The sequence below is a fragment of the Taudactylus pleione genome, unplaced genomic scaffold, assembly GCF_031769625.1.
Source record: "Taudactylus pleione unplaced genomic scaffold, aTauple2 ptg000380l, whole genome shotgun sequence".
Classification (NCBI taxonomy): Eukaryota; Metazoa; Chordata; class Amphibia; order Anura; family Myobatrachidae; genus Taudactylus; species Taudactylus pleione.
The window spans coordinates 3,792,080-3,816,940 of NW_028284781.1; the positions used below are offsets into that span (position 1 = coordinate 3,792,080).

A 24,861-nucleotide genomic window follows, 5' to 3' on the forward strand; every position below is an offset into this window, starting at 1 on the left:
GTGATGCAAAGAGGATGAATGAGAGAGCAAATGGTTATTGAGGGGAGCGATCTTGTTGCAGACTGATCTGGCATTTCAGAGTGTACAATTAAAAGGGCCAAGCCTAGGATGAGTGATTGGGATAAGATGCAGGGTCATTGAAGGAATGGGAGGTGAGCTGCGGTAGGAGGACAGCTGTGTTTTTCTAGAAGATAGTTGAGCAGTATCTCTCTCTTGTACAGAAAAGGGGCCTCAAGGACAGTTGAATGTCAGTGAGTCCAGCAGCAGATCCAAAATGCCCCTCACAGCACTGCTGTCCCTGGCATGATGACATTCCTATATACTAATTAGTATATATCCACTTCCTCCACAAAAAGATAAGGGGGCAACTGGGTTAAACGTGAAATTCAAGATGTGCTGTCAAAGCGGCACATGGCAAGCTCAACACTTACCTCGCACTTCCATAGGGGTGCATAGTTAAAGAAGATAGGTTGATGGGACGTAATTATCCGGGATGTGCATAGCAGCCGTCGCACTTAGGGTCTGATTCAGATTTGAGAATAAAAGGCCTGATTCAGCTTGGATCGCAGTTGCTGATATGCACACAATCGGATGATTGTTGCGGGGAGGTGGGGGCTGGTCGATGAAACGCAGGCATGCCCGTGCGTTTGAACGCCGTTGCAGGGATGTGCATAAATTAGCCACTGCGATGCCCTACGCAGCCTGAGGCCTCATAGTGTGCGATGAGGTTAGCAATTTCTGAGTAAGGTCTGACCTTGGTCAAGTGTGCGTGAGGCTGCGATGGTTGACGATTTTACTGATGTTTTCGCAGTCCTGCTAAACATTACAGATGTGTGTAAGATAAAGTGGGCGTCCTTATGTAGTGCTGCGGCGGCATAGCGATCGCAATGGATTAGCATACTGTGGCAGTTGAACTGCGTGCGTAATAGCTATTGTAATCTGTAGTGAATCAGGCCCAGAGTAAGAAAAAGCAAGTAACTGTGCAGCTTGGGCAGATGTAAATTGTGCAGACATACATAGATTGGGGAGGGGTGTGTCCAAACTGACATCTAAATTGCAGTGTAAAAATAAAGCTATCCAGCATTTGTAGACTACATGCAATAGCAGCCAGTATTTACCCTGCATGCAAAAAAAAAGGATGTATTTGTACCTTGTACATTGCAACATGGTTTGTCCAAGTGCACAATTACTTGCTCTATCTCACTCTATTCCCAAATCCGAATCAGGCCCATAGTGCATAACTGAATTGCTTTGTGTCTGTTATAAATGAGCGAGCATGATGGGTATAGAGGAAGTAGGGAGTAGAGCTTATATAAGGTGCAGCCATCACCACCTGCTAAATGTGTGGGGAGGTTATGCCACATCATTTATTGCTTACACTTCCAGTGACTTTTCAGTGTTTTTTTTTGTTTTTTTTACCAGATTCCATGTATAAAGCAATATGTACTGTTCTTTCTATTCCTCGTAGGCATCCTGTTAGTGCTATGAGTCTTTCTTACATTCTAACATCAGTTGCTATCAAAGATTTTAGCTACCAAACTAGCTAATGTACTACTTTCCACTGTGCACACCGGCCAGGTTTACTTTATCCCGAGAAAATCACAGTCTATACACCTCATGTTCTTCTTTCTTAATTCATAGATCATACCCACTAATAATTTTAGTCATCCTCTTCTGTGATGCGTCAGTAGTATTTTTTCAGCGTAGTGGTGCATCTAGGACTTTTTAAAATCTATAGAGATGTCCATTGGCCCAGGTCAGGGTACATAGTTATTTACTTGACTTTTTCCATCTCCGTTTGTTATGTCACCAAGCTGCTGATTGTATCGCTCTTTGCCGCGACCTCATAGCGTCTTTTTTTCCATAGTCTCATCTAATTCTAGCAATTAAGCGCCTCTGTATGCAAACACTTCAGCGACACTCCCATAACACGCCCATAAGACAGACCATCTAAGTGCATCTGAATAACCGCGTCCCTGTCATCGCCCCGGAACACCCAATACATTTTCAATACACTTTTGCGTGCATGCATCTAAAATCGCTACTGCGACTCTGTACGAACACAGTCTGGACGCATGCGCAGTAAAAAAGAATTGTACAACTGTGTTCAACATCGCATGCGAATTAGGCTCCAAATCTTTTTGGACCTGCAATACAGCCTCTTAGTATGTCGTAGTTGGTACCATAACAGTTTTGAGATTGGTTCCTAGCAAGTAAAAGATGTAGCGTATGTCAGTGACACCAAGTTATTTGTAGGTAGCCTCCATTTTGTGTCTTTACTTGGTCCACTTGAGGTTGACTGTACACTCATACTACACGTACTGTAGCTAGTTTCCAGTAATTGCAGTATCGGGCACACCAATAACAGCTGTGGTGTTCCTCAACACCTTACTGCACGTCTTTGCTATTCAACTACAGCACTTGCTTCCCTAATCCCAGGGTTTTCTTTGGAGTCCTCTCCAAGAATGCTTTAGTTACTATAACACCTTCAGCGTTAAGCTTGAATTTAGAAATAGATACAGTGACCAAGTTAGCAGAATGCACAATATACTATTAACAAATGAATGATGTGCAAGATCTGGGAATGAATGTGCTAGATCTGGGAATGAATGATGTGCAAGATCTGGGAATGAATGCTGTGCAAGATCTGGGAATGAATGCTGTGCAAGATCTGGGAATGAATGCTGTGCAAGATCTGGGAATGAATGCTGTGCAAGATCTGGGAATGAATGCTGTGCAAGATCGGGAATGAATGCTGTGCAAGATCTGGGAATAATGTAAAAGCTGGACATCCACATTCTCTTGTCACCTCATTAGGGTGCTACACTGTAGGGATAATAGGCCTGGATTAAGCTCTATGCATTATTAATTATATGCTGAATCATATTTACATTTGCAGCATACTGAAATTACCACAAGCATAATCAGACCTCAAGGGGGCTCACTTATAACCTACATATCATTCTATTATAATATGTAATATTACATATACAATATTAATATGTCTTGAATGGCAGAACTCAGTATAAGGGCAAAATAGGAGCCAGCTGCTGAAAACCTGTCTTACTGAGCCATATAGGTGATAATGGGCCTAATTCAAAGATTCACATAAATTCAATATTGACATAAATCTCTGATGCACAGAAGCCGCACTGCGCATGTACAGATCTGTTTCTGCAACGTCAGTCGACGTGCCCCAGGGCCGCAGCATGAATGACAGGCTGCTGGTGTTTGGGGCGGCGACAGAGAGCGTTACAGAAAACATAGGCCACGCCAAAGCTGGCTTCACTGGCCCTAGCAGCATGATATTGCCAGTCATCCTGAGCATCCTGAAAGCTACTCAGATTTCCCATGTTCATGCAGGTGATCCAATAGTGCATCTTCAGAATCTGGCAGTGGGTGTATTTTTACTTAAGACACCTCCTGCGGATTTTCTCATACTTTAGCACAACTGCTGAGTACAATGATGCACCAGCTGTGCTATAGCGTCCATCTCTGATTCAAGATCAATGTACGGTAAGGTTTCACTAATTGCAAGGACTTACTCAGCTATACATATTTTAAAAAAAAATTAGCCTGGAGTGTATGAAATGTCACTTAAGAATAGGTGGTTACATTACATTCATCCTTTATGGTTTTCCCCCATTTCAGCACTATTGGAATGGGGTGCTTTATACAGTGCTGTTTGATCCTTTAATCCTGGTCTGCCCAACCTGTGGCTCTCCAGCTGTTATGAAACTACAAGTCCCAGCGTGCCCTAATAGAAAAACTGTGGCAGGGTATGCTAGGACTTGTAGTTTCACAACAGCTGGAGAGCTTTAATCTGTATCCTGGACTGGATGGATGATTGTAATATAGTGACAATCATTGAATATACAATTAGTTGTTGTTGTGAAACAATTACCCTAAACTGGATGACTCCAAATTTCCGATCCCTCGGTTATGGGAAAACCTATCTTTATAAAACTAGAACTGCAGCAGGGCATGGTGCCATTTGAGGACAATGGTGGATGCCTTTGAATCTCAAACCTTAATCTCTAGCTTTATTTGTTAATTATACTGGAGACAAATATTTTCTTCATCTATAGTATACCGAGCTAAGCTGATACAATAGGCACAGTTATATTGCTTATTGATTATTAAAGTTTTCATTATGTTGGGTATCCCAGCAGTGCTATTATTATTGCTTCTGGGAAGTACAGTAACTGCGTACTTGCTCTGTAATATTGTTCTGTTTCTTTGCAACTTGATAATTTGTTCCCTCTTTTATAACTTTGAAAAAGCATATACATAAATCTGTATTATAAAAAAAGGTTTGGATCAGGTTCATTATGTTGAGCTAAAATATATTCTTAGTATTGTTTAGTGTCCAGTGATAATAGCAACTGATGTGCCCCACCACCCATTGCTGAATTTTCCAAGGTGATATTGTTTGGAATTAGCTTGTGATGTAAACCATCTCTTCCATACAGTTCTACTCAATCAAAGTGTCCTTAATTCTAATCCAACATTTCTGATTTATAGGAGCTAGAGCCAGAACCTGAAACAGAAGCCGTGAGCTCAAGCCAGGAAATCCCCATTCTACCACCGCCAGTGGAAAAGGTGTCTGTGTGTACACAGACCAAGAAGCAGAGCGCCTCCTCCCCAAGAATGTTGCACCATGGTACACAGACCAATAACGATGACGTGTGTCAGAACATGTGTCATGACAAGTACAGTAAGATCTTCAATGAGTTCAAGGAAAGAATGAGCACAGACAACAAAAGAGAGACTGAAAGAGCCGTACGAGAAGCGCTAGATAAGGTTAGAATAAACCAGTCATGTTCTCAGTTGAAAAGCTGTAACTATCTTTTACTGAAGTGTTTTCATATCCCTTATGTCAAGTAATGGTGTGCAAGCTGCGTGAGGACCCAGTATAGGGGACAGTACACTTTGTTCTTATTCGGAACTTTTGAGTAAATACACATATTGTTAGTGGTACCTGTAATAAGAGAATTAAGGTAAAAGGACAACGCCATCTGTGGCCGGCCTCCTTTCCAATTATTTAAGGCGAGTTCAGTAATTTAAACAATAAAAGTGAACATTACTTGCAGTACTGTAGCTTGGGTCTGGCATGCCTCCCAATCCAGTTGATTCCCCGATATACAGCCATGGCCAAAAGTTTTGCGAATGACACAAGTATTGGTTTTCACAAAGTCTGCTGCTTCAGTTTTTATGATGGCAGTTTGCATATACTCCAGAATGTAATGAAGAGTGATCAGATGAATTGCAATTAATTGCAAAGTCCCTCTTTGCCATGACAATGAACTTAATCCCAAAAACAACATTTCCACTGCATTTCAGCCCTGCCACAAAAGGACCAGCTGACATCATGTCAGAGATTCTCTCGTTAACACAGGTGAGAGTGTTGATGAGGACAAGACTGGAGATCACACTGTCATGCTGATTGAGTTAGAATAACAGACTGGAACTTTTAAAAGGAGGGTGGAGCTTGAAATCATTGTTCTTCCTCTGTTAACCATGGTTTCCTGCAAGGAAACACATGCAGCCATCATTGCTTTGCACAAAAAGGGCTTCACAGGCAAATATATTGCTGCTAGTAAGCACCTAAATCAACCATTTATCGGATCATCAAGAACTTCAAGGAGAGAGGTTCAATAGTTGTGAAGAAGGCTTCAGAGCACCCAAGAACGTCCAGCAAACTCCAGGACCGTCTCCTAAAGTTGATTCAGCTGTGTGATCGGGCCACCACCAGTGCAGAGCTTGCTCAGGAATGGCAGCAGGCAGGTGTGAGTACATCTTCACACACAGTCAGGCGAAGACTTTTGGAGGATGGCCTGCTGTCAAGAAGGGCAACAAAGAAGCCACTTCTCTCAAGGAAAAACATCAGGGTCATTCCACATCAGATCACCCCAAAAAATATGAAATGTCCACCACCCATCCCAGATTCTTTCGAAAATGTTTTAGTTAAGAGAGGATGTCCAAACAACTATTCCTGCCAAATATCTCGACTGTCTGACAATTAGTTGACTAAATATTGATTTTTCAATGTATTAAATAATTTACTAACTGTGGCTTCTTTATCCAGTTTATTTGAAGTATCACGTGTTTATTAACGAATCACAACAAAATTTGGACCCCTAAGATAACTTTTCCTCCTGGATCCAAAAATCCAAACCAAATAACTTTATCTGCCTCATGTTTTGCGTTACAGCAATAAAGCACATTTGTTTAATAGAATTAAAAACGCTAGGTTCAATCGACATTAGGGTTCCCATTTTTTTTTGTGGTGCTTAACAAAGATATACATTACTACCACAAAAAAATCAGCAGGGTACTCTGTTTCATAGTGGAGAAAAAAAATCATCACATTGACGCTTGATTACTGGTGTACCGCATACATAATTTACACATTGTTAAAAACCATACCAAAAAAGTGAACTAAACTGAGGCAATGGGAAAAAAACAGAAAAGGCTACTCCTATTAAACTTGAAAGAGCTTTATCTTGCTTTCAAAGACCATTTTCCAGACATTCAATTTGGATTGTCTTAAGTTTTGTTCCTTACGACCTATGTGGTGTGTTAGTGTTGCGGCAACAGGTATTAATTGTGTGTGTGTTTACGAAACTCACTAAAACTTAAAATTATTGGTTGCCGCTCTACCACTAAAGATGGACTACAAAGACCTAACTGAAATTATTGTTTGTTCTTCAGCCTCAAAAACTTGTATGCTTCATCAATGTGACAAATGCCCAGGTCTAGAAGCACTTCAGAAAATAGTTGAAAAACTTTTTCATGATAGTGACATGGATGATGAGGACATAATTGTCTATAAGCAGTGGGTCCACACTGACCAAATTAAACTGGTTACAATCACTAGTAATGTGGAACAATTCCCTGAAGTTATTTGTAGTGCTGTTGATGATGCAACAGCCCATCTGTATACAGCAAAGTCGCAGGCTGAATACCTATGCCAGCTGAAGGAAACCATTCACCCAGAAACAGAAGCTATTGTATTACTAGATTTTGCAGAAAATTATTCATTCGTGTGTCTCAGGATGCAATTCAAGGATTCCACTGGGACACTTCACAAGCAACACTCCACCCATCTGTTGTATATTTTAGGCAAGATGATTGTGACACTTTAAAATGTGTGAGCCTTAGCGATACCCGTGAACATGTAGCAATAACTGTGCATGCCTTCATTACGGTAGTTATGAAACACTTAGCGAAACTATTACCAAAATTGGAGTATGTTTACTACTTTAGTGATGGTGCTAGTGCACAATACAAGAACTGCAAAAACTTTTTGAATTAATGCTTCTATTTGGATGACTTCAACATTCAAGCAGAATGGAATTTTTTTGCCACATCTCATGGTAAGAGTCCGTGTGATAGCATTGGAGGGACAGCTAAACGTCTAGCCACACGCACCAGTCTGCAAGCAGTGGAAACCCATCACATCTTGACACCTTGCGACCTGTGTAGCTGGGCAAATTAAAATATACATGGCATAAAGTTTTTTTACGTGTCACAAAACGAAATACAAGACTGCAAAACCAAGCGCATAGCCACTCTAGAAAAAGCAGGGACTGTGGCAGGAACATGTTCTCATCACAGATTTCAGCCTGTTAGTAATGATGAGCTACACATATATTGATTGTCATGAGACGACATGAAGACAGCAGGAACCCGAGTTAGTGTCACTATGACCACAGTTACAAAAAATGTAGACAAAAGCGATCTGCAACCTGGAACATACATAGCAGCAGTGTATGCTAACATCTGGTACATTGGGTATATCATTCAATGTAATGAGGAGGAAGGAACAAGATGTGCTGCTACACTTCATGAAACTAAACCAATCAACAAATGTGCTGTCCTGGCCTTCAAGAGATAAGTGTTTTGTTCCTTTTATTCACGTCCTCTGTGTAAAGGAAGTGCCTACTATCCAAGGAAGTACTGGAAGGCAGTATACACTGTCTGCTGACACTGTAAGGAAAATTACAGACCGTTACAACAAGTTCCAAACAAGGGAAAAAATAATGAGATTGTTGACTCAACTTCAGTTATGGACTCAAGTTATGTTAAAGGTTTTAAATTTCATGGTTTCTTGTGTTAATTATGTATGCGGAACAACAGTAATCGAACATAAACTTCATTATGTGTTTTCTCTACTATGAAACAGAGTACCCTGCTGATTTTTTATGTGGTAGTAATGTATACCTTTTTTAAGCACCCCCAAAAAAATGGGATCCCTAATGTCGATTGAACCTAGCGTTCTTAATTCTGTTAAAAAAACGTGCATTTTTGCTATAACATGAGGCAGGCAGATAAAGTAATTTGGTTTAGATTTTTGGATTCGGGGGGAAAAGTTACCTTAGGGGTTCAAATTTTGTGGTGATTCCTTAATAAACACCCATGATATTTCAAATAAACTGGATAAAGAAGCCACGATTAGTAAATAATTTAATCAACTAATTGTCAGACAGTCGAGATATTTGGCAGAAATAGTTGTTTTGACATTGTTTCTTAACTAAAACATTTTCGTAGAAATCTGAAATGGGTGGTGGACACCCCTAGTTGAACTGACATGGAATGACCCATCAGGGACAGGATGATATTCTGCAAAAGAATCAGGGATTGGACTATTGAGGACTGGGGTAAAGTTATTTTCTCTCATGAATCCCCTTTCAGATTGTTTGGGCATCTGGAAAAACGTTTGTCCAGAGAAGGAAAGGTGAGTCTGGAAAAACGTTTGTCCGGAGAAGGAAAGGCGAGTGCTACCATCAGTCCTGTGTCATGCCAACAATAAAGCATCCTGAAACCATTCATGTGTGGGGTTGCTTCTCAGCCAAGGGAGTGGGCCCACTCACAATTTTGCCTAAGAACACAGCCATTAATAAAGAATGGTACCAAAGCATCATCCAAAGCAACCTCTCCCAACCATCCAAGAACAGTTTGGTGATGAACAATGCCTTTTCCAGCATGATGGAGCACCTTGCCATAAGACAAAAGTGATAACTAAGTGGCTCGGGGAACACAACATCGAAATGTTGGGTCCATGGCCAGGAAACTCCCCAGACCTTAATCCCATTGAGAACTCCAAGCATTGAAAATAGGTAAGAATGGGCGGCCATCAGTCAGTATGTGGCCCAGAAGTGGATTGACAGCATGCCAGGGCGAATTGCAGAGATCTTGACAAAGAAGGGTCAACACTGCAAATATTGACTCTTTGCATAAACTTAATGTAATTGTCAATGAAAGCCTTTGACACTTATGAAATGCTTGTAATTTTACTTCAGTATAACATAGTAACATCTGACAAAAAGGTCTAAAAACACTGAAGCAGCAAACTTTGCGAAAACCAATACTTGTAATTCTCAAAACTTTTGGCCATGGCTGTATGTAAGGCAACTCCCCCTTTGCCCCTTAGTCTGTCAGATCTTTAAGCAGACAATGTATTGTAAATGTCCATATTTCCATAAACTTTACATTTGCATGAATGGGAAGTTCACAGAAAAGAGCTTTGCCAACACTGCCTGTATGAAATGGGCTAGTGGCTAAGAGTGAGGAGAGTGTTGTCAGAACGTCACAGACATGTGAGGATGCCAGGTCAGGAGGAACGGCAGATCCCAGGTAAGGAACATTCAGTACTGTTGTTTAGTTGAATGAATGCTTTGCATGGATGCTGCCTCTGGCTCTGTGAGATTTGATGTTATGTACTTAATATAATAAATTACTTCTGTAGCCGTTGATATTTAATGTGTTCATATATTGAAAATTAAATGAATTAAGCCAGACCTGTTAAAATTTTTACATTCTTGGCCCAGACATGCAATAAGACAGGTGACCATTCTTGACAGCAAATACTACTGTATGTCAGGATGGATTTCATGCCCATCACACATAACCAATGTTCAAGCTTTCTGCCACCATATAGTCTATGTTCCTGCTGAAACCATGGCAATAGGAATAGAGGAGTTATATTGTGACTATAATTGTGTGGAACCTTTTTTCTGTGCATATCAGAGTTGCTACCACTGAATAATATACATGAGTATAGAGCATAAAGTCTTTACAGAGTTTGAATTCTGATGTCAGTATCTTAAAGGGAGTATGATGTATATAACAATGTATCATGTTATTTATTAGAGGAAAAGTAAACCTTGTATGCATTGGTTCAGCCCCAGAAGTCCCCACTGCATGTACAAGATTGTTACACTTTAAGTACCTTTATTTAGTGCAACCTTGTGCACAGCGACACAAAACAGAAGTACTAAAGTTTATTACATTCATGCCAGAGACATGACCTTTATGAATGTATGGAACATAAAATATGTCATTTTGTCTGTACTAGCTGACTGTGCACCAGCAATTATGTGAGGGGCCTCCCTTGTAGGCTTGGGAAGCCTGAAGCACTTTATCTGACTTGGTAACTGAAAATCTCTGCTTATTACTGCAGCTGCGAGCGGAGATGGAAGAGGAGAAGAGACAAGCGGTTAGTAAAGCCGTGGCTAACATTCAGGGAGAGATGGACAGAAAGTGCAAGCAGGTGAAAGACAAGTGCAAAGAAGAGTTTCTTGAAGAACTTAAGAAGCTGGCAGCACAACACAAGCAGCTGATCTCCCAGACCAAGAAGAAGCAATGGGTAAGGCGCTTGTGGCACTGAATCTGTTACTATTGCTGAGGAATCCTGGCACAAAGCAATGGGACTACTGTATCCATATGAGCACTGACAAGTGGAAAGTGTCAATGGAAAAGACTGTGGTGGAAGAGCAGGTTCTAGTGGTCAGAGGGGGTCATTATATATTTTCTTTATAAAACAAAGCCATACCTTATATTACTGATAAACCTAAAATGCAAGTTGGCTTCTGTAACAGTGATGCACACAAATATATGTCCCCGTGCCAGAGTTAGGTATGACTTCAGATATTTGGGATAAAACTGGGATTGTTTGGGAGGATTTTTCCCCTGTGTTTACTAGATTAGCTCTCAGTAAGACTATAGACACGCGATAGTCAACCTGATTCACTCTGGGTGCCACATTGAGTGGCCCTCTAATATTCCGAAGGGCCGCAGATTACACTTGGGGGGGGGGGGGGGGGGGGGAATTAATTTAGCTGCGGGACTCTAGCTCCCAGGTTAAGAGCCCGGGGATATTCTGTTATATCCTGCAATAAGGGGGGAATTCAATTAGCTACAGGACTCTAGCTCCCAGGTTAAGAGCCCGGGGATATTCAATTAGATCCTGCAATAAGGGGGGAATTCAGTTAGCTGCGGGACTCTAGCTCCCAGGTTAAGAGGCCAGAGATATTCAATTATATCCTGCAATAAGGGGGGAATTCAATTAGCTGCAGGACTCTAGCTCCCAGGTTAAGAGCCCTGGGATATTCAATTATATCCTGCAATAAGGGGGGAAATCCATTAGCTGCCGGACTCTAGCTCCCAGGTTAAGAGGCCAGAGATATTCATTTATATCCTGCAATAAGGGGGGAATTCAGTTAGCTGCGGGACTCTAGCTCCCAGGTTAAGAGGCCAGAGATATTCAATTATATCCTGCAATAAGGGGGGAATTCAATTAGCTGCAGGACTCTAGCCCCCAGGTTAAGAGCCCAGGGATATTCAATTATATCCTGCAATAAGGGGGGAATTCAATTAACTGCGGGTCTCTAGCTCCCAGGTTAAGAGCCCAGGGATATTCAATTATATCCTGCAATAAGGGGGGAATTCAATTAACTGCTGGTCTCTAGCTCCCAGGTTAAGAGCCCGGGGATATTCTGTTATATCCTGCAATAAGGGGGGAATTCAATTAGCTACAGGACTCTAGCTCCCAGGTTAAGAGCCCGGGGATATTCAATTAGATCCTGCAATAAGGGGGGAATTCAGTTAGCTGCGGGACTCTAGCTCCCAGGTTAAGAGCCCAGAGATATTCAATTATATCCTGCAATAAGGGGGGAATTCAATTAGCTGCAGGACTCTAGCTCCCAGGTTAAGAGCCCTGGGATATTCAATTATATCCTGCAATAAGGGGGGAAATCCATTAGCTGCCGGACTCTAGCTCCCAGGTTAAGAGGCCAGAGATATTCATTTATATCCTGCAATAAGGGGGGAATTCAGTTAGCTGCGGGACTCTAGCTCCCAGGTTAAGAGGCCAGAGATATTCAATTATATCCTGCAATAAGGGGGGAATTCAATTAGCTGCAGGACTCTAGCCCCCAGGTTAAGAGCCCAGGGATATTCAATTATATCCTGCAATAAGGGGGGAATTCAATTAACTGCGGGTCTCTAGCTCCCAGGTTAAGAGCCCAGGGATATTCAATTATATCCTGCAATAAGGGGGGAATTCAATTAACTGCTGGTCTCTAGCTCCCAGGTTAAGAGCCTGGGATACTCAAATATATCCTGCAATAAGGGGGGAATTCAATTAGCTGCGGGTCTCTAGCTCCCAGGTTAAGAGCCCAGGGATATTTGATTATAATCTGAGACAAAGTAAACTCTTTTTGTTGGGGCACTCTTAATACAGTTTGAAACTTAACTTTTATTATAGATGATTAGACTTAACTTACAACACAGAAAAAAGGAAAATGCAGAAAAAAATGTTTTAAACAAAACAAAAATATATATAAATGTATTAGGGCTAACCCAAAGAGACCTTCACAGTGTTACAAAACATAAGACATAAATTATTTGGTCTTATTGTGTAGAATAATTACATTGTACCACCCTCTGTTATGTCAATCTTAGTATAGAATTCACAAATGCTTGTGAAGTGTGGTATAGATGCATGCTTGGGGCAATATACCCCCAATAAACAGTATTAACACTACAATATATGGTTTTCACATTCCATCATTAATAGAAGTACGTAACACAGAAAGTGAATCAGTGCATTAGGTACATTCTCTCTCTTAATATAGATGCAGAAGACAATGCGGTATACTTATTTTGGTACAATACCCAGATTGACACAATATGTTGTTGATGAAGTTTTGCACCGATATAAAATGACCGAGCACTTTGAGAAACATATAAAAGTTACATTTTGGAGCATGGGAGAATACAATTATGGTATCTTATCAGCATCTCATACATGTCATTATCAAATATTCAAGGGCAGTAGTATAATTCAAAGCGATATATATACAATATGTGAAGGTGAAAACCTGGGTTTTTAGCAATATGCAAATTTCAAATTTAAAACCACTGTAAAATATTAGTGTTTATCAAAACCATATGAACCAACTCAACTGATAAATCTATATGTCCACTGCCAAACACCAACTTATCTCTATATCAGTATTGGCATAATAGATAGCGCAGTAAGAGAAAGTTGTATGAAGGAAGTGTCCTGCCTGTGTGCTAATGTGCATCTGCTGTTAACTCTCATACCCGAGTGGGCATTGGAGAGTTAATGAGAGTAACAGGGATCTGCAATTTTGGCAGGACATATGGTGCTTCTGCTGTTAATTGGTAAGAGCACAAATGTCCCCCCACACAGTTAATGAGAGAGCAACTAGGGAGAGAGGAAAAGTATAACCAGTAAGGAACCTAGATGGAAAACCTGGAGTGTTGTGAGCACTGAAAACGGCACTATGTATACAGCAGTATTATTGCTTGCTCCAAATCAATGACTTAAATCTGCTAATTAATTAGAACATAAATCCACGCATAATATGAACTTGTTTCTATACAAATATTAGCATAATCGATAGTATAGTAAGAAAAAGGAAGTGTCCTGCCTGCGTGCTAATGTGCATTTGCTGTTAACTCTCATACCTAATATGGGCGAAGAGTTAATGAGAGTAACAGGGATCAGCACATGTGGCAGGACATATGGTGCTCCTGCTGCTAACTGATAGGAGAAGACAAATGTCCCCCCACACAGTTAATGAGAGAGCTCCAAGAGAGAGGGGAAACATTCAGTAAGGTACTTGGATACCAATAATTAGTCTCTGGTGTGGATAAGGTGAAGTGCTCACAGCACTACAGCAAACACTCCATATGCACCGTAACCGCTACTTCCGACGTACATTTCACCGGAGCTTTATCAAGGAAGTGCAGCCTATTTGCATATTCTCGTCCTATGTAGTGTGTGTCTGAATTTCATTGGTCTGATGCTAAAGATAGTGTGCATCGACTGGCAGGAGGTGTCATGTGAAAGACCCGGCATGTGGGCTGTGCCGGGAATGTAGTATCCGTGATTGGATAGTGGCCTCTGTCACTTATCAAGAGGAGGGACCCGTCAATGATGTGAACGGCAATTTGTGTGAGATCCCCAGAGTTGTCATGCAACAAAGTAGCTCCCGTATTTACAAACATATCGGTAACAGCGGGGGCCATTGTTTGTCTGCATCCCGATTGGTCAATGGCCATTATCATGCAAGGAGGCACGGACAGTTTGGAGGGCTGAGTGTTGTCATTTAGGAACTATAATGCAATAATTCTATCCTGTAATAAGGGGGGAATTCAATTAACTGCGGGCCTTCAACTCCCAGGTTAAGAGCCCGGAGATATTCAATTACTGCCTGCGATAAGGGGGGGAATTCAATTTGCTGATATACCCTCCAAGGGTGCACTTAATGCAGATTGCTGTTCACATCCTTCTGACGTGCAAACAGAAATCTGTGTTGAGTCCACCTCAGGGTTTACCGCTGACAGTAATTAAGTAGCTCCGGGCTCTTTACCCAGGAACTAAAAGCCCACTGTAAGCCCCGCAGCTAATTGAATTCCCACCTTACCGCGGGATATAATTATGCTATGCCAGCATTCCATGTTACATGTTTGTCAGGCATATCTGGTCATAGGAATAGTCAGTGAATCATCCTGTGTTTTAGCTGACTTTCCATATGTGCCAGGTTATATATTTTTCATGTGTTAAGATGAATTTCATTCACCTCAATAGGATAAAGGGGCGAATGTACGTGTGTGAGACCAAGTTGTTTCAAATATGATGATAACACATACTCCATCTATCTTGCATAAATCTCTTGCAATATCAGATTTTTGTATGTAATTGAGGGAGTTTAATGTGTTTTTTCCCCCATTCAGTGCTACAACTGTGAAGAGGAGGCAATGTACCACTGCTGCTGGAATACCTCTTACTGCTCCATTAAATGCCAGCAAGAACACTGGCACGCTGAACACAAGAGGACCTGTCGCCGGAAAAGATGAATCCTTCCCTTTATCATTTCCGTGATCTCAATCCTCAAACTCTGCGTTTTGTTTTTCATTTTCAAGATGCCGTACTTGCTTACTATCTGCATACCATGTTGAACCAGCTCATAGTTTGCTCAGTGCCGGATGATATGCTTATTGCACAGTTCCAGTACTGAAGTGCTGAAAAACCTTTTTCACAAAGACATGTTTTGCACAATAAATATCGTGCTTGTCTTCTCCCTCTAACCTGTTTGCTGCTAGAGGATCCGGCATGCTTTACTGATTACGGCCATGCGGTTCTTCTGGGAGCAATCAAGGTTAGACCGTTCTTTACTGTCATATTGTAACTAAAGCTAAGAGGAATTGAAACTGTTTTACATTCACTATGAAATTATTGCTGAGAAACGGTAGTTTTGCTAGACAATTTTGCATTTTCAGATTCAAGGCATTTTATGTTTTATAATGTTTTAAACAATTTTAACAGTTGTATATCTGCCAAGCAGCAGGTCTAAGTCCTCCCCTTTAAAAAAAACAAAGAAAAAGGCACCGTTCATATTTTTTTGTGCCTAAAGGAGTAATCTCGGACCATAAATCCAGCTGGCGGAAAAAAGAGATCCGAATACGATGAGCCAACAGTTTGGTGACAGCAATTTCTGATGGATCAGTGAATGTAAAGAAACTATAGGGGAGGGGGGGGATCTACTACCTTACGCAAGGCCTCACTTGGAAACCTACCGTGCTTGTTTTATTAGGTTTCTCCTACTATGAAAGGCATTATAATTTTTAGTTATTCTGTACCAAGGGGTTTTACTGTTAAATTTTAGGGAACAGGGTTCACAAAGCAAGAATTGTTCTTGCATATTTTATTTGTAAAATATATCCCATGTTTGTTCATTACTTATTTTCAATATATAACTTTTATAAAAAAAAAAATGAAATATATTAACTTTGATTGCATAGTTATAAATACAGGTAATCCTATCTTAGAGCATAAAATTTCCTTTTCAATTTGCACAGTTCCTAGTCCTATGAAGGCACACTAAAGTGACCGTGCCAACCAAGAATCAACCTTGGATGACTTCCTACAGGGTTTAATAGCTGTGCTGTTAATGGTCCATTTATATATGAACGCACCTGTTCACACTACTTATAGGCATCTGATTGTAATTGTGGGTGTTTGTCAAGGTAATCTTGCTCTGAGCTTCTCTGATTGACATCCTGCAAATGATGTGGCTTCACAATGGGAAGCATGTTTTTTCCTTTCCTCATTTTCTTCTCTAAATTTTGACTACCAAATTCAGGGTGTTGCAAGTTGTGATTTTTACAAATTATCAATAAAAGGGTGTCATTGCCAGGTTAGCTAAAATAAACAGCCTGTGCAGAGGTGACTATGTGATGTTATACACTAGGTACCAGCTCATTGCACACCTAATTCACTTTTAAAGTGTACCTGGAGCTTACTGCAAACCTATATTCCATGCAGTATATCGGTCCCTTAGGAACTAAGGATGTAAGTGGCTCTTGGCTCGGTGGAGTCACTAGTCCTCTCTTTTGGTTTAGCCTACAGTATAGCCATCTCCATTGTTAGTGAGAGGAACACTTTTTCTCTTATTGGCAAGTATTTTTGTAGGTGCAATGTGTACCCTGCATGGCTTCTTCAAAAGTAACCCATGTATAACTTGTGGAGTCTACAACCTATTAGAATCTGCTAATGAATTCCTTGGCATTATACCCAACACACATAAATATTGCATTTCCTGTCCACTGGTGTATACGATCTGACACAGAGCAGACAACTCTGAGATTCTTGATGTTCACAAAGACTTTTGAGTAACAGCCAAGGTTCATCACCACACACTGAATGAAGATTAATGCATGTCAGATTCCTTGTAAAATGTCAGTTTTTTGTAACATCTTATGGAGCATTTCCCATAGGAATGGATCGATAGTTGAATAACATTTATCTTATATTAATCTTTCAGGTTGTTGGGGGAGGGGTTGTTTTAAAAGCAATTGTCTTTGTTAGCCACTATCATTTTACTCTGTATGTGAATTAGTCTTTATTATATTTTTATTTGTTAAAGGAAGTCCAAGTTTTTGGTGTTTAATGTGAGAACTCGAAGAGGGACTGTAGAAAATCCTAACAAACTAGCTATTCGGAAGGAAGAATATTGAGGAAGAGTTGTAAATATTTATTTAGATCTTTGATATTTATTGCAAGCGATTAGACAATGGCTGTGGAAAACTTGAGACCTTAAGTACACTGGGGGACTGTTATGTGAACTGGTGCACAGGTAATTGGTGCACCGGCAAAGAAAGGGTGCAGTAAATCAAAGCAACCAGATTCTAACTGCACTTTTTGGTACGGTATAGGGGGAAATATAAATCAAGCCTTTTTGGTTGCTTATGAATTACAGTGCCTTCTTTTTTCTTTTTGTTTTCCACGATTACCCGTGCACCAATTTTCACATTCCCCACTGTTTTTCTTATTCAGTTTCATACATGAAACCAGCATTCTAGCGATATTTCATAAACCTCTTCCACATCATATTATTTAAGCTAAACCACTTCTCTGGTATAGTGGCCTGCAGTAAATTGCTAGCAGCAGGGAGATATACTTTGCAAGATCAGCTGTATCGATCCAGACCTATGAAAGAAAGAAAGTGTATTGTGAGAATACATTTGATGTAAAACCATTCCAAGAAACATACAATATAGCGGTTATCTGCATGAGAGTAAGAATTGTGTTATTTTGGTTTATTTTCCTGTGTCCTTTGACATGGTTGCACATTGCAGAGTTAAATCGGTGTGAAAACAAAATTTAACAATTAAGATTGTGGCCTGGTTTTGTATATGTTGTAAGTTAAAATAATAAAGCAAAAATGACAAAAAAAATAATAATAAAAAAACTGTTTTGAAACCGTTATTACAAAACTGAATTCACTTCTATTTCTTAAGATGTTAAGCTTGGCCACTATGCACATTGTAATTATCCATTGTGGCTGGTCTAGTTCTATGACACATTCTGCCATTTTGTAAGCTGCTCTTCTTAGCAATAGGTGTTAACATTTGTTAATAAATGTGTTTAAAAATGAAATGATTGTGTCACTCAGAGTACTTTTCTCCACTGAGTTTTGTGCTATTTGGAGAGTGGTGAGCACAGATTAATTTTGTGAAAACTGTAACCAGCTTACATGGACTTTCCAGTTACACAAATCTATTATAGGGGTGTTCTAAATAGTGAAATGGGCAATAATTATACTTAATTTATACTTGCCTAGCATTTCAACCATTGTTCATCTGGGGTGTACAGAAGAATTGTACACTATATTTTCGTGTTCCCTGTGGGACAGATGGCAATGTATTCCTTTGGGTCTGTATGTCCAAGTAACCCACTCTTCTGCCTCCCTGGTACACTGTATTGTGCTGTATTTCTTTGCACTATATAGTTATTCTTAGCCCTACAGATGCACGAGAGGGACACAGTGACACTGGACTATCATCCTATATATATTACCATGTAAGCCAGCATGAACAGTGCATTGTACATTGCCTATGTCACCACTCAATCCGCAACGGGACAAATAGAAAATAAAGCACCATTGGTAGATGCCATGATATGAAGATGAAATATGCAGACTGTGCCAAACAGTTTAGCAAACTAGTTATAGCATGGCATGGCACAGTCGTGGTCCGTAATTAGAGCCAGGTATTAGCAGATTTACTGTATATACACAGTAATATTCCATAAATAAATAGAAATACAACACTAACAATGTACATAGTGACTGATAAATACTTTAATACTACTTTCAGGAGTTATTTCACATTAGCTATAAATGTTTAAACATTGTGTGAGTCTTATCAAAATGAGGTGGTGTTGAAACCACAAGAGGCATCACATTCCTTATAACTTTAGATTAAAAAAAATTATTTAATGTGTCGCTACCAGCCATCGATGATCGGCGTTCCATCTGCAGATTGGCAAAATTCAACACGATGATGATGGAAATCCCAGACTCGCTGATTCCGACCACTTTGCAGTTGGGCTCGGGTCATTGAGATTTTTCAACATATTGAATATCCCCCATTCCCAGACCCTGCCGTCGGGAGAACGGGGAATTGCCGCAATCTGTTGCAGATGTATGGGTCCCATTAAACACACAAATTGATAAAGGCATCCAGATGTACGACCTACCTTCCAGAAGATCTTCAGTGGCGAGTACTCACCATGGGATTTCTTCATGTGTAACTACAACTATGTGGTTCACATTATTAAAATGCAAAGTTTAAAAAATGAACTGAAGTTTTAATACATAATCTCCAAAATGTAATCAATTAGTTAAATTTAACTATTGAAATTATTTTGTGGATAATTGTAAATGTGATTGTGTGTTTAATTGGTTAGTGTCAGTTATTCATGTGCAATGTTTAATTTATGTTTTATGCTAATCTCTTTTCCGCCCACCCCCAGAACCAGGAAATGTTTTATATTAATTTAGATTGAACTTTGCACTGTTAGTGCTATACTGCTGGTCTCTCATGCAACAAATGCTACAGTTTGTAATTAGAAATGCCTAAAGCCGCGTATCCACTAGACGATAAATTGGACGATTTGAACAATAACTATATCGTTCATAGTCCGCAATATCGTCCAGTGGATATGCTGTCAACGACCAGTGATGCGCACTCCCGGTGGTCGTTGACAGCATCTTTCATCGCCCATAATTGCAGGGCAACCTGTCGATATCGTCAGGTTCTGCAACTACAGGGATGAGGGAGGGAGACGTAACTGAACGATATATTGTTCAGTGTGGGTGCTCAATGTCGTTAATGACATTGAGCACATCTCTGCTGGAGAAACACTAGATGATATCGCTCATGGAGCATATCGTCTAGTGCAGGGATGGGGAACCTCAGGCCCGGGGGCAGTATAAGGCCCGCGGAATCATTTGGTCTGGCCCTCTGAGCTTTTTTTCTGTTACCCTCATCTGGCTAGCAGGGTGCCTAGAATGGCACGCTGCAGCCAGAATCTATGCAGCAGTGCCACCTGGAGCGTCCTTACAATGCTTCAGACAGTCACACCGCCGCCCTTACAGCTCCTCAGGTTGCTCCGGGCATTGCTGTAATCCCTGGCGATTGTGGCTCCGCCACGTGTCACATCACATGGGGAGGGCTAGACCTACACCAGGCCCCCGAATAATGTTATATATATCAAAATGGCCCTCGGCTAAAAAAAGGTTCCCCACCTCTGATCTAGTGGATACCCGCCTTAAGTAATTAATTGTGAGGCTGAATCAATTATGGACAATGGGGTATTGGTGGTCTGTCTAAGAATATGAAACATTAAGAACATATTTAAAGTCATCCCCCTTCTATAGTCCCTCCCTGTGGGGAACTTGATGACCTTTCTAACCAACCCCCACAGGATAGACTCGAGGGGGAAGAAACGAAGAGAGCGAGAAACAACATGGCCCTAAACATTTAAATATGTAAACTTGAACCATAGGACAGTGGTTCTCAAACTCTGCCCTCAGGACCCCACACAGGTCACATTTTCCAGGTCACCCAGCAGGTGCAACAGGTGTATTCATTCTCACTGACACATTTTAAAAGATCCACAGGTAGAGCTAATTATTTAACTTGTGATTCTATGATGAGACCTGGAAAACATGCACTGTTTGGGGTCCTGAGGACCGAGTTTGAGAACCTGTGCCATAGGGTAAAAGTACAGCACTAAGTGTTTCCCAAAATATTCAAATTAAATGATTTAAGTATAAGAAATCCAGATTTCACTTATATCCTGTGAGAGACACTGACTCTAGAGCAGGGGTGGAAAACAAATGGCCCTTCAGCTGCTATTGAAGTACACATCCCAGCATGCCCTGATATCAAAACTGACAAGGCCTGCTGGGATGTGTAGTCCCACAACAGCTAGAGGGCTGCTTATTGCCCACCCCTGTTCTGGATACAAAAACATTGAATTTGTAACATTTAGTAAATGTATGCACCGAGGACCAGGTGTCCAATTTGTAGCCTCTCTGTAGTTCCTCACTAGCACTATCACTCCCTCTCCATCCTCCATAGCCTGCAATAAACCGTACACACTAAGTCAAAACAAAAAACTAACGACAACATCAATCAAACCACACACAATACAAAAAAAAACACAATAAACAGTAAGAACAGCAATAAATCATAAAGAATCACAAAACCACTTTCAGAACTCGTCTGATATCTAAAAGCTAGGTACATACCTGAATGATGTAACAAACAATGCGATGCCAATACAATTTCACTTACAATCATACAATCCCATAACACATGAGTTCAAGCGTACACTCTATGCAATCTTTGAAACAATGGCATGATATATCGTGTTGTGAGTTTGTATCCAATTAAATGTTTCACCTGTACACTATGGGCCTGATTCAGAGTTGTACGCAAATCCGATGGTTTGTGTACAACTCCGATGTTTGCAGATCTGGGCATGCGTAGGATCTGCATGTGCAGATCTCCATCTGCTTGCTCGCAGTGCCCGTTTGGGAGCAGCGTCCCTGAAATTAAGGGCTTGACAGCCCCATTTTCTGGATGTGCTGAAGTCAGTGGCTGCGTACTTATACGCAGCTTCACTGGCTTCAGCTGAATCAGGCTCTGTGTGTGTGCATACACACTACACGATGTGCACCGTATCGTACATCTCATTGTCCTCTGATATGCAGCACATCAGATGGGACGATGCAATGAATGACCTGTGTAGATACGGTGTACATACTATACGATGGTCGTGCAGATTGGTTGAAACTACCAGGATTGAACAGTATACAGGTTGAGTCTCCCATATCCAAATATTCTGAAATACTGAATATTCCAAAATACAGAATATTTTCAGCATGACTGAGATAATGAAACCTTTGCTTTTTGATGGTTCATTGTACACAAACTTTGTTTAAGGCACAAAATTATTAAAAATAAAGTATAAAATTACCTATAGGCTTTGTGTTTAAGGTGTATATGAAACAAATGAATTTCATGTATGTACACAAACTTTGTTTGAACCACAAAATTATTGAAAATATTGTATAAAATTACTTTCAGACTATGTGTATAAGGTGTATATGAATCACAAATGTATTCTGAGTTTAGATTTGGGCCCTATTCCTAAGACATTTCAAGATGGTATACAAATATTCAAAAATACGGAATATTCCGAGATCCAAAATACCCCTGGTCCCAAGCATTTTGAATATGAGAGACTCAACCTGTATTCTAAATTGCACAATATATTGTACAGCCATGGCCAAAAGTTTTGAGAATGATACAGGTATTGGTTTTCACAAAGTTTGCTGCTTCAGTGTTTTTAGACCTTTTTGTCAGATGTTACTATGGTATACTGAAGTATAATTACAAGCATTTCATAAGTGTCAAAGGCTTTTATTGACAATTACATTAAGTTTATGCAAAGAGTCAATATTTGCAGTGTTGACCCTTCTTTTTCAAGACCTCTGCAATTCGTCCTGGCATGCCATCAATCAACTTCTGGGCCACATACTGACTGATGGCCGCCCATTCTTGAGGATTGATCATAGCCCCTTAGTTATCACTTTTGCCTTATGACAAGGTGCTCCATCATGCTGGAAAAGGCAATGTTTGTCAAACTGTTCTTGGATGGTTAGGAGAAGTTGCTCTTGGAGGATGTTTTGGTACCATTCCTTATTCATGGCTGTGTTCTTAGGCAAAATTGTGAGTAATTCCACTCCCTTGGCTGAGAAGCAACCCCACACATGAATGGTCTCAGGATGCCTTAGTGTTGGCATGACGCAGGATGAAGACTTTTGGATGATATCCTGGTGTCAAGAAGGGCAGCAAAGAAGCCACTGCTCTCCAGGAAAACATCAGGGACAGACTGATATTCTGCAAAAGGTACAGGGATTGGACTGCTGAGGGCTGGGGTAAAGTTATTTTCTCGGATGAATCCCCTTTCAGATTGTTTGAGGCATCTGGAAAAACGCTTGTCTGGAGAAGGAAAGGTGAGCGCTACCATCAGGCCTGTGTCATGCCAACAGTAAAGCATCCTGAGACCATTCACGGAGTGCAGGGCCAGCCCATTTGGGGTTGGAGGTGGTGTCGGGGAAGGAGGTGTGCGGGCAGTGGACGTGTCTGTGGATGGGGTGCGGCCAGCGGGTGAGTGTGCAGCTCTTTTTGGTGCCACCCCCTTGAAGGGTGATACCCAGTGCGGGCCGCACTCCCCTCCCCCCCCCGCGTGACACCACTGAAATAGACCCACAAATGAGAAATAGCCCACCTACTTGGCCACAATATTTTTTACCCATATATTTAACACCGTACAGCAAAGCTTTACACAGTAGGTGGGCAGGGATATTTTTATTAAAGAAATCCCTTAAAATATTAACTCAAATTTGATATTTAATTATTTACTTTGTATAGCAATTCAAACTGACCACGTGGAAAGACTCTGCTCTGGTGAAACTACAGAGGTGAAGCATACCGTACAGGACACAACCTGCAAGGTACACTTTACCTTAATCACTGCCTCTGGCTCTTCAGTGTTGTGGAACTCACCCGCGCACGCAGGGGGGGTTTCTGAGTACCCAGAAACCCCCCCTGATGATCCAAAATTATTTTTTTCAGAGACGGAGACAGCGCTCCGTCTCCGACCTCTGTGGCTCCCTGCACTGTGAACACTGGCCTCTGAAGAGACCGGAGGCTAAAGAAGCCTCCGATCGCTTCAGAGGCCAGCGTTCCCAGTGATGCACTGCGCGGGTGACGTCATGACATCACCCGCGCAATGTGAAGAGCCTGATCCAGCCAAAGCAGCGGCGAAGCGGGAGACAGCGTGGTGGTGAGGTAAGTACTGGGCGGAGGGGGGGGCATGTATAATGGGCACTAGTTAAGGGGCCATGCATAAGGGACACTACTTAAGGGGGCCATGCATATGGGACAAAACTACTGGGGGCACTGCATAAGAGTAACGATACAGACAGATACACATAACTAAAAATGGGAGTGTATCTCACATGTTTATATATATATATATATATATATACACATACAAAGTGTGTATATATACATATATATATATATATATGTGTGTGTGTCTGTATATATAGAGAGAGATTTGGAAACCCCCCCCCCCCCCCTAAAAATCCTGCGTTTGCCACTGGAACTACAAAGCACAGCATGTCCTAGCTAGCAGAAGGCAAAAGATGTAACTTGTACAGATGTACCAAAATAGCAGCAACAATGAGAATAGCGTACACCTCTGAATCAGACCCTTAAAGTGAACCTACCAACAACGTATTGTACCTAAAACCAAATTACAAGAGGTGCTCATACAATTACACAGGTTGTAGATTTAGCTGAAAATCGCCTCAATAATATTCAGAAATTTAGGTGTCAGTTAACACTAAAGAAAAAAAAAAAGAAGAAATAGAATCTAATGATTCCAATGTTCCCAGCTTGCCTGGGATAATGGAATTGCTGGTGACCAATGTCACCAATGCCAGACAAGACTTAGGGGCTGATTCAACAGAGGATGGAATCACAAAGTTGCACACAAGCAGCTGTCTGACACCCCCTGCTGCATCTGCGATCCCAGCACTATGACCAACAGCGCAGGCTGGGATAACTATCGCGACCAGCTGGTTGAGCAAGTCTCAGCTTATGCAGGCTGACCGGCTT

At 41.0% G+C, this 24,861-nt stretch overlaps 1 protein-coding gene across 3 annotated transcripts in view; it reads left to right on the forward strand.

Annotated features, from left to right (window-relative positions):
• Positions 1 to 18,256, forward strand: part of ZMYND11 (zinc finger MYND-type containing 11) — a 145,534-nt gene extending 127,278 nt beyond the window's left edge. For all 3 annotated transcript variants that reach the window (XM_088445435.1, XM_088445436.1, XM_088445437.1), the window contains 3 exons: positions 4,525 to 4,803; positions 10,466 to 10,651; positions 15,052 to 18,256. In XM_088445435.1, the coding sequence (XP_088301561.1) occupies positions 4,525 to 4,803; positions 10,466 to 10,651; positions 15,052 to 15,174 (588 nt within the window). In that variant the 3' untranslated portion in view covers positions 15,175 to 18,256. The remainder of the gene's footprint in view (positions 1 to 4,524; positions 4,804 to 10,465; positions 10,652 to 15,051) is intronic.
• The last annotated feature ends 6,605 nt before the right edge of the window (positions 18,257 to 24,861 follow it).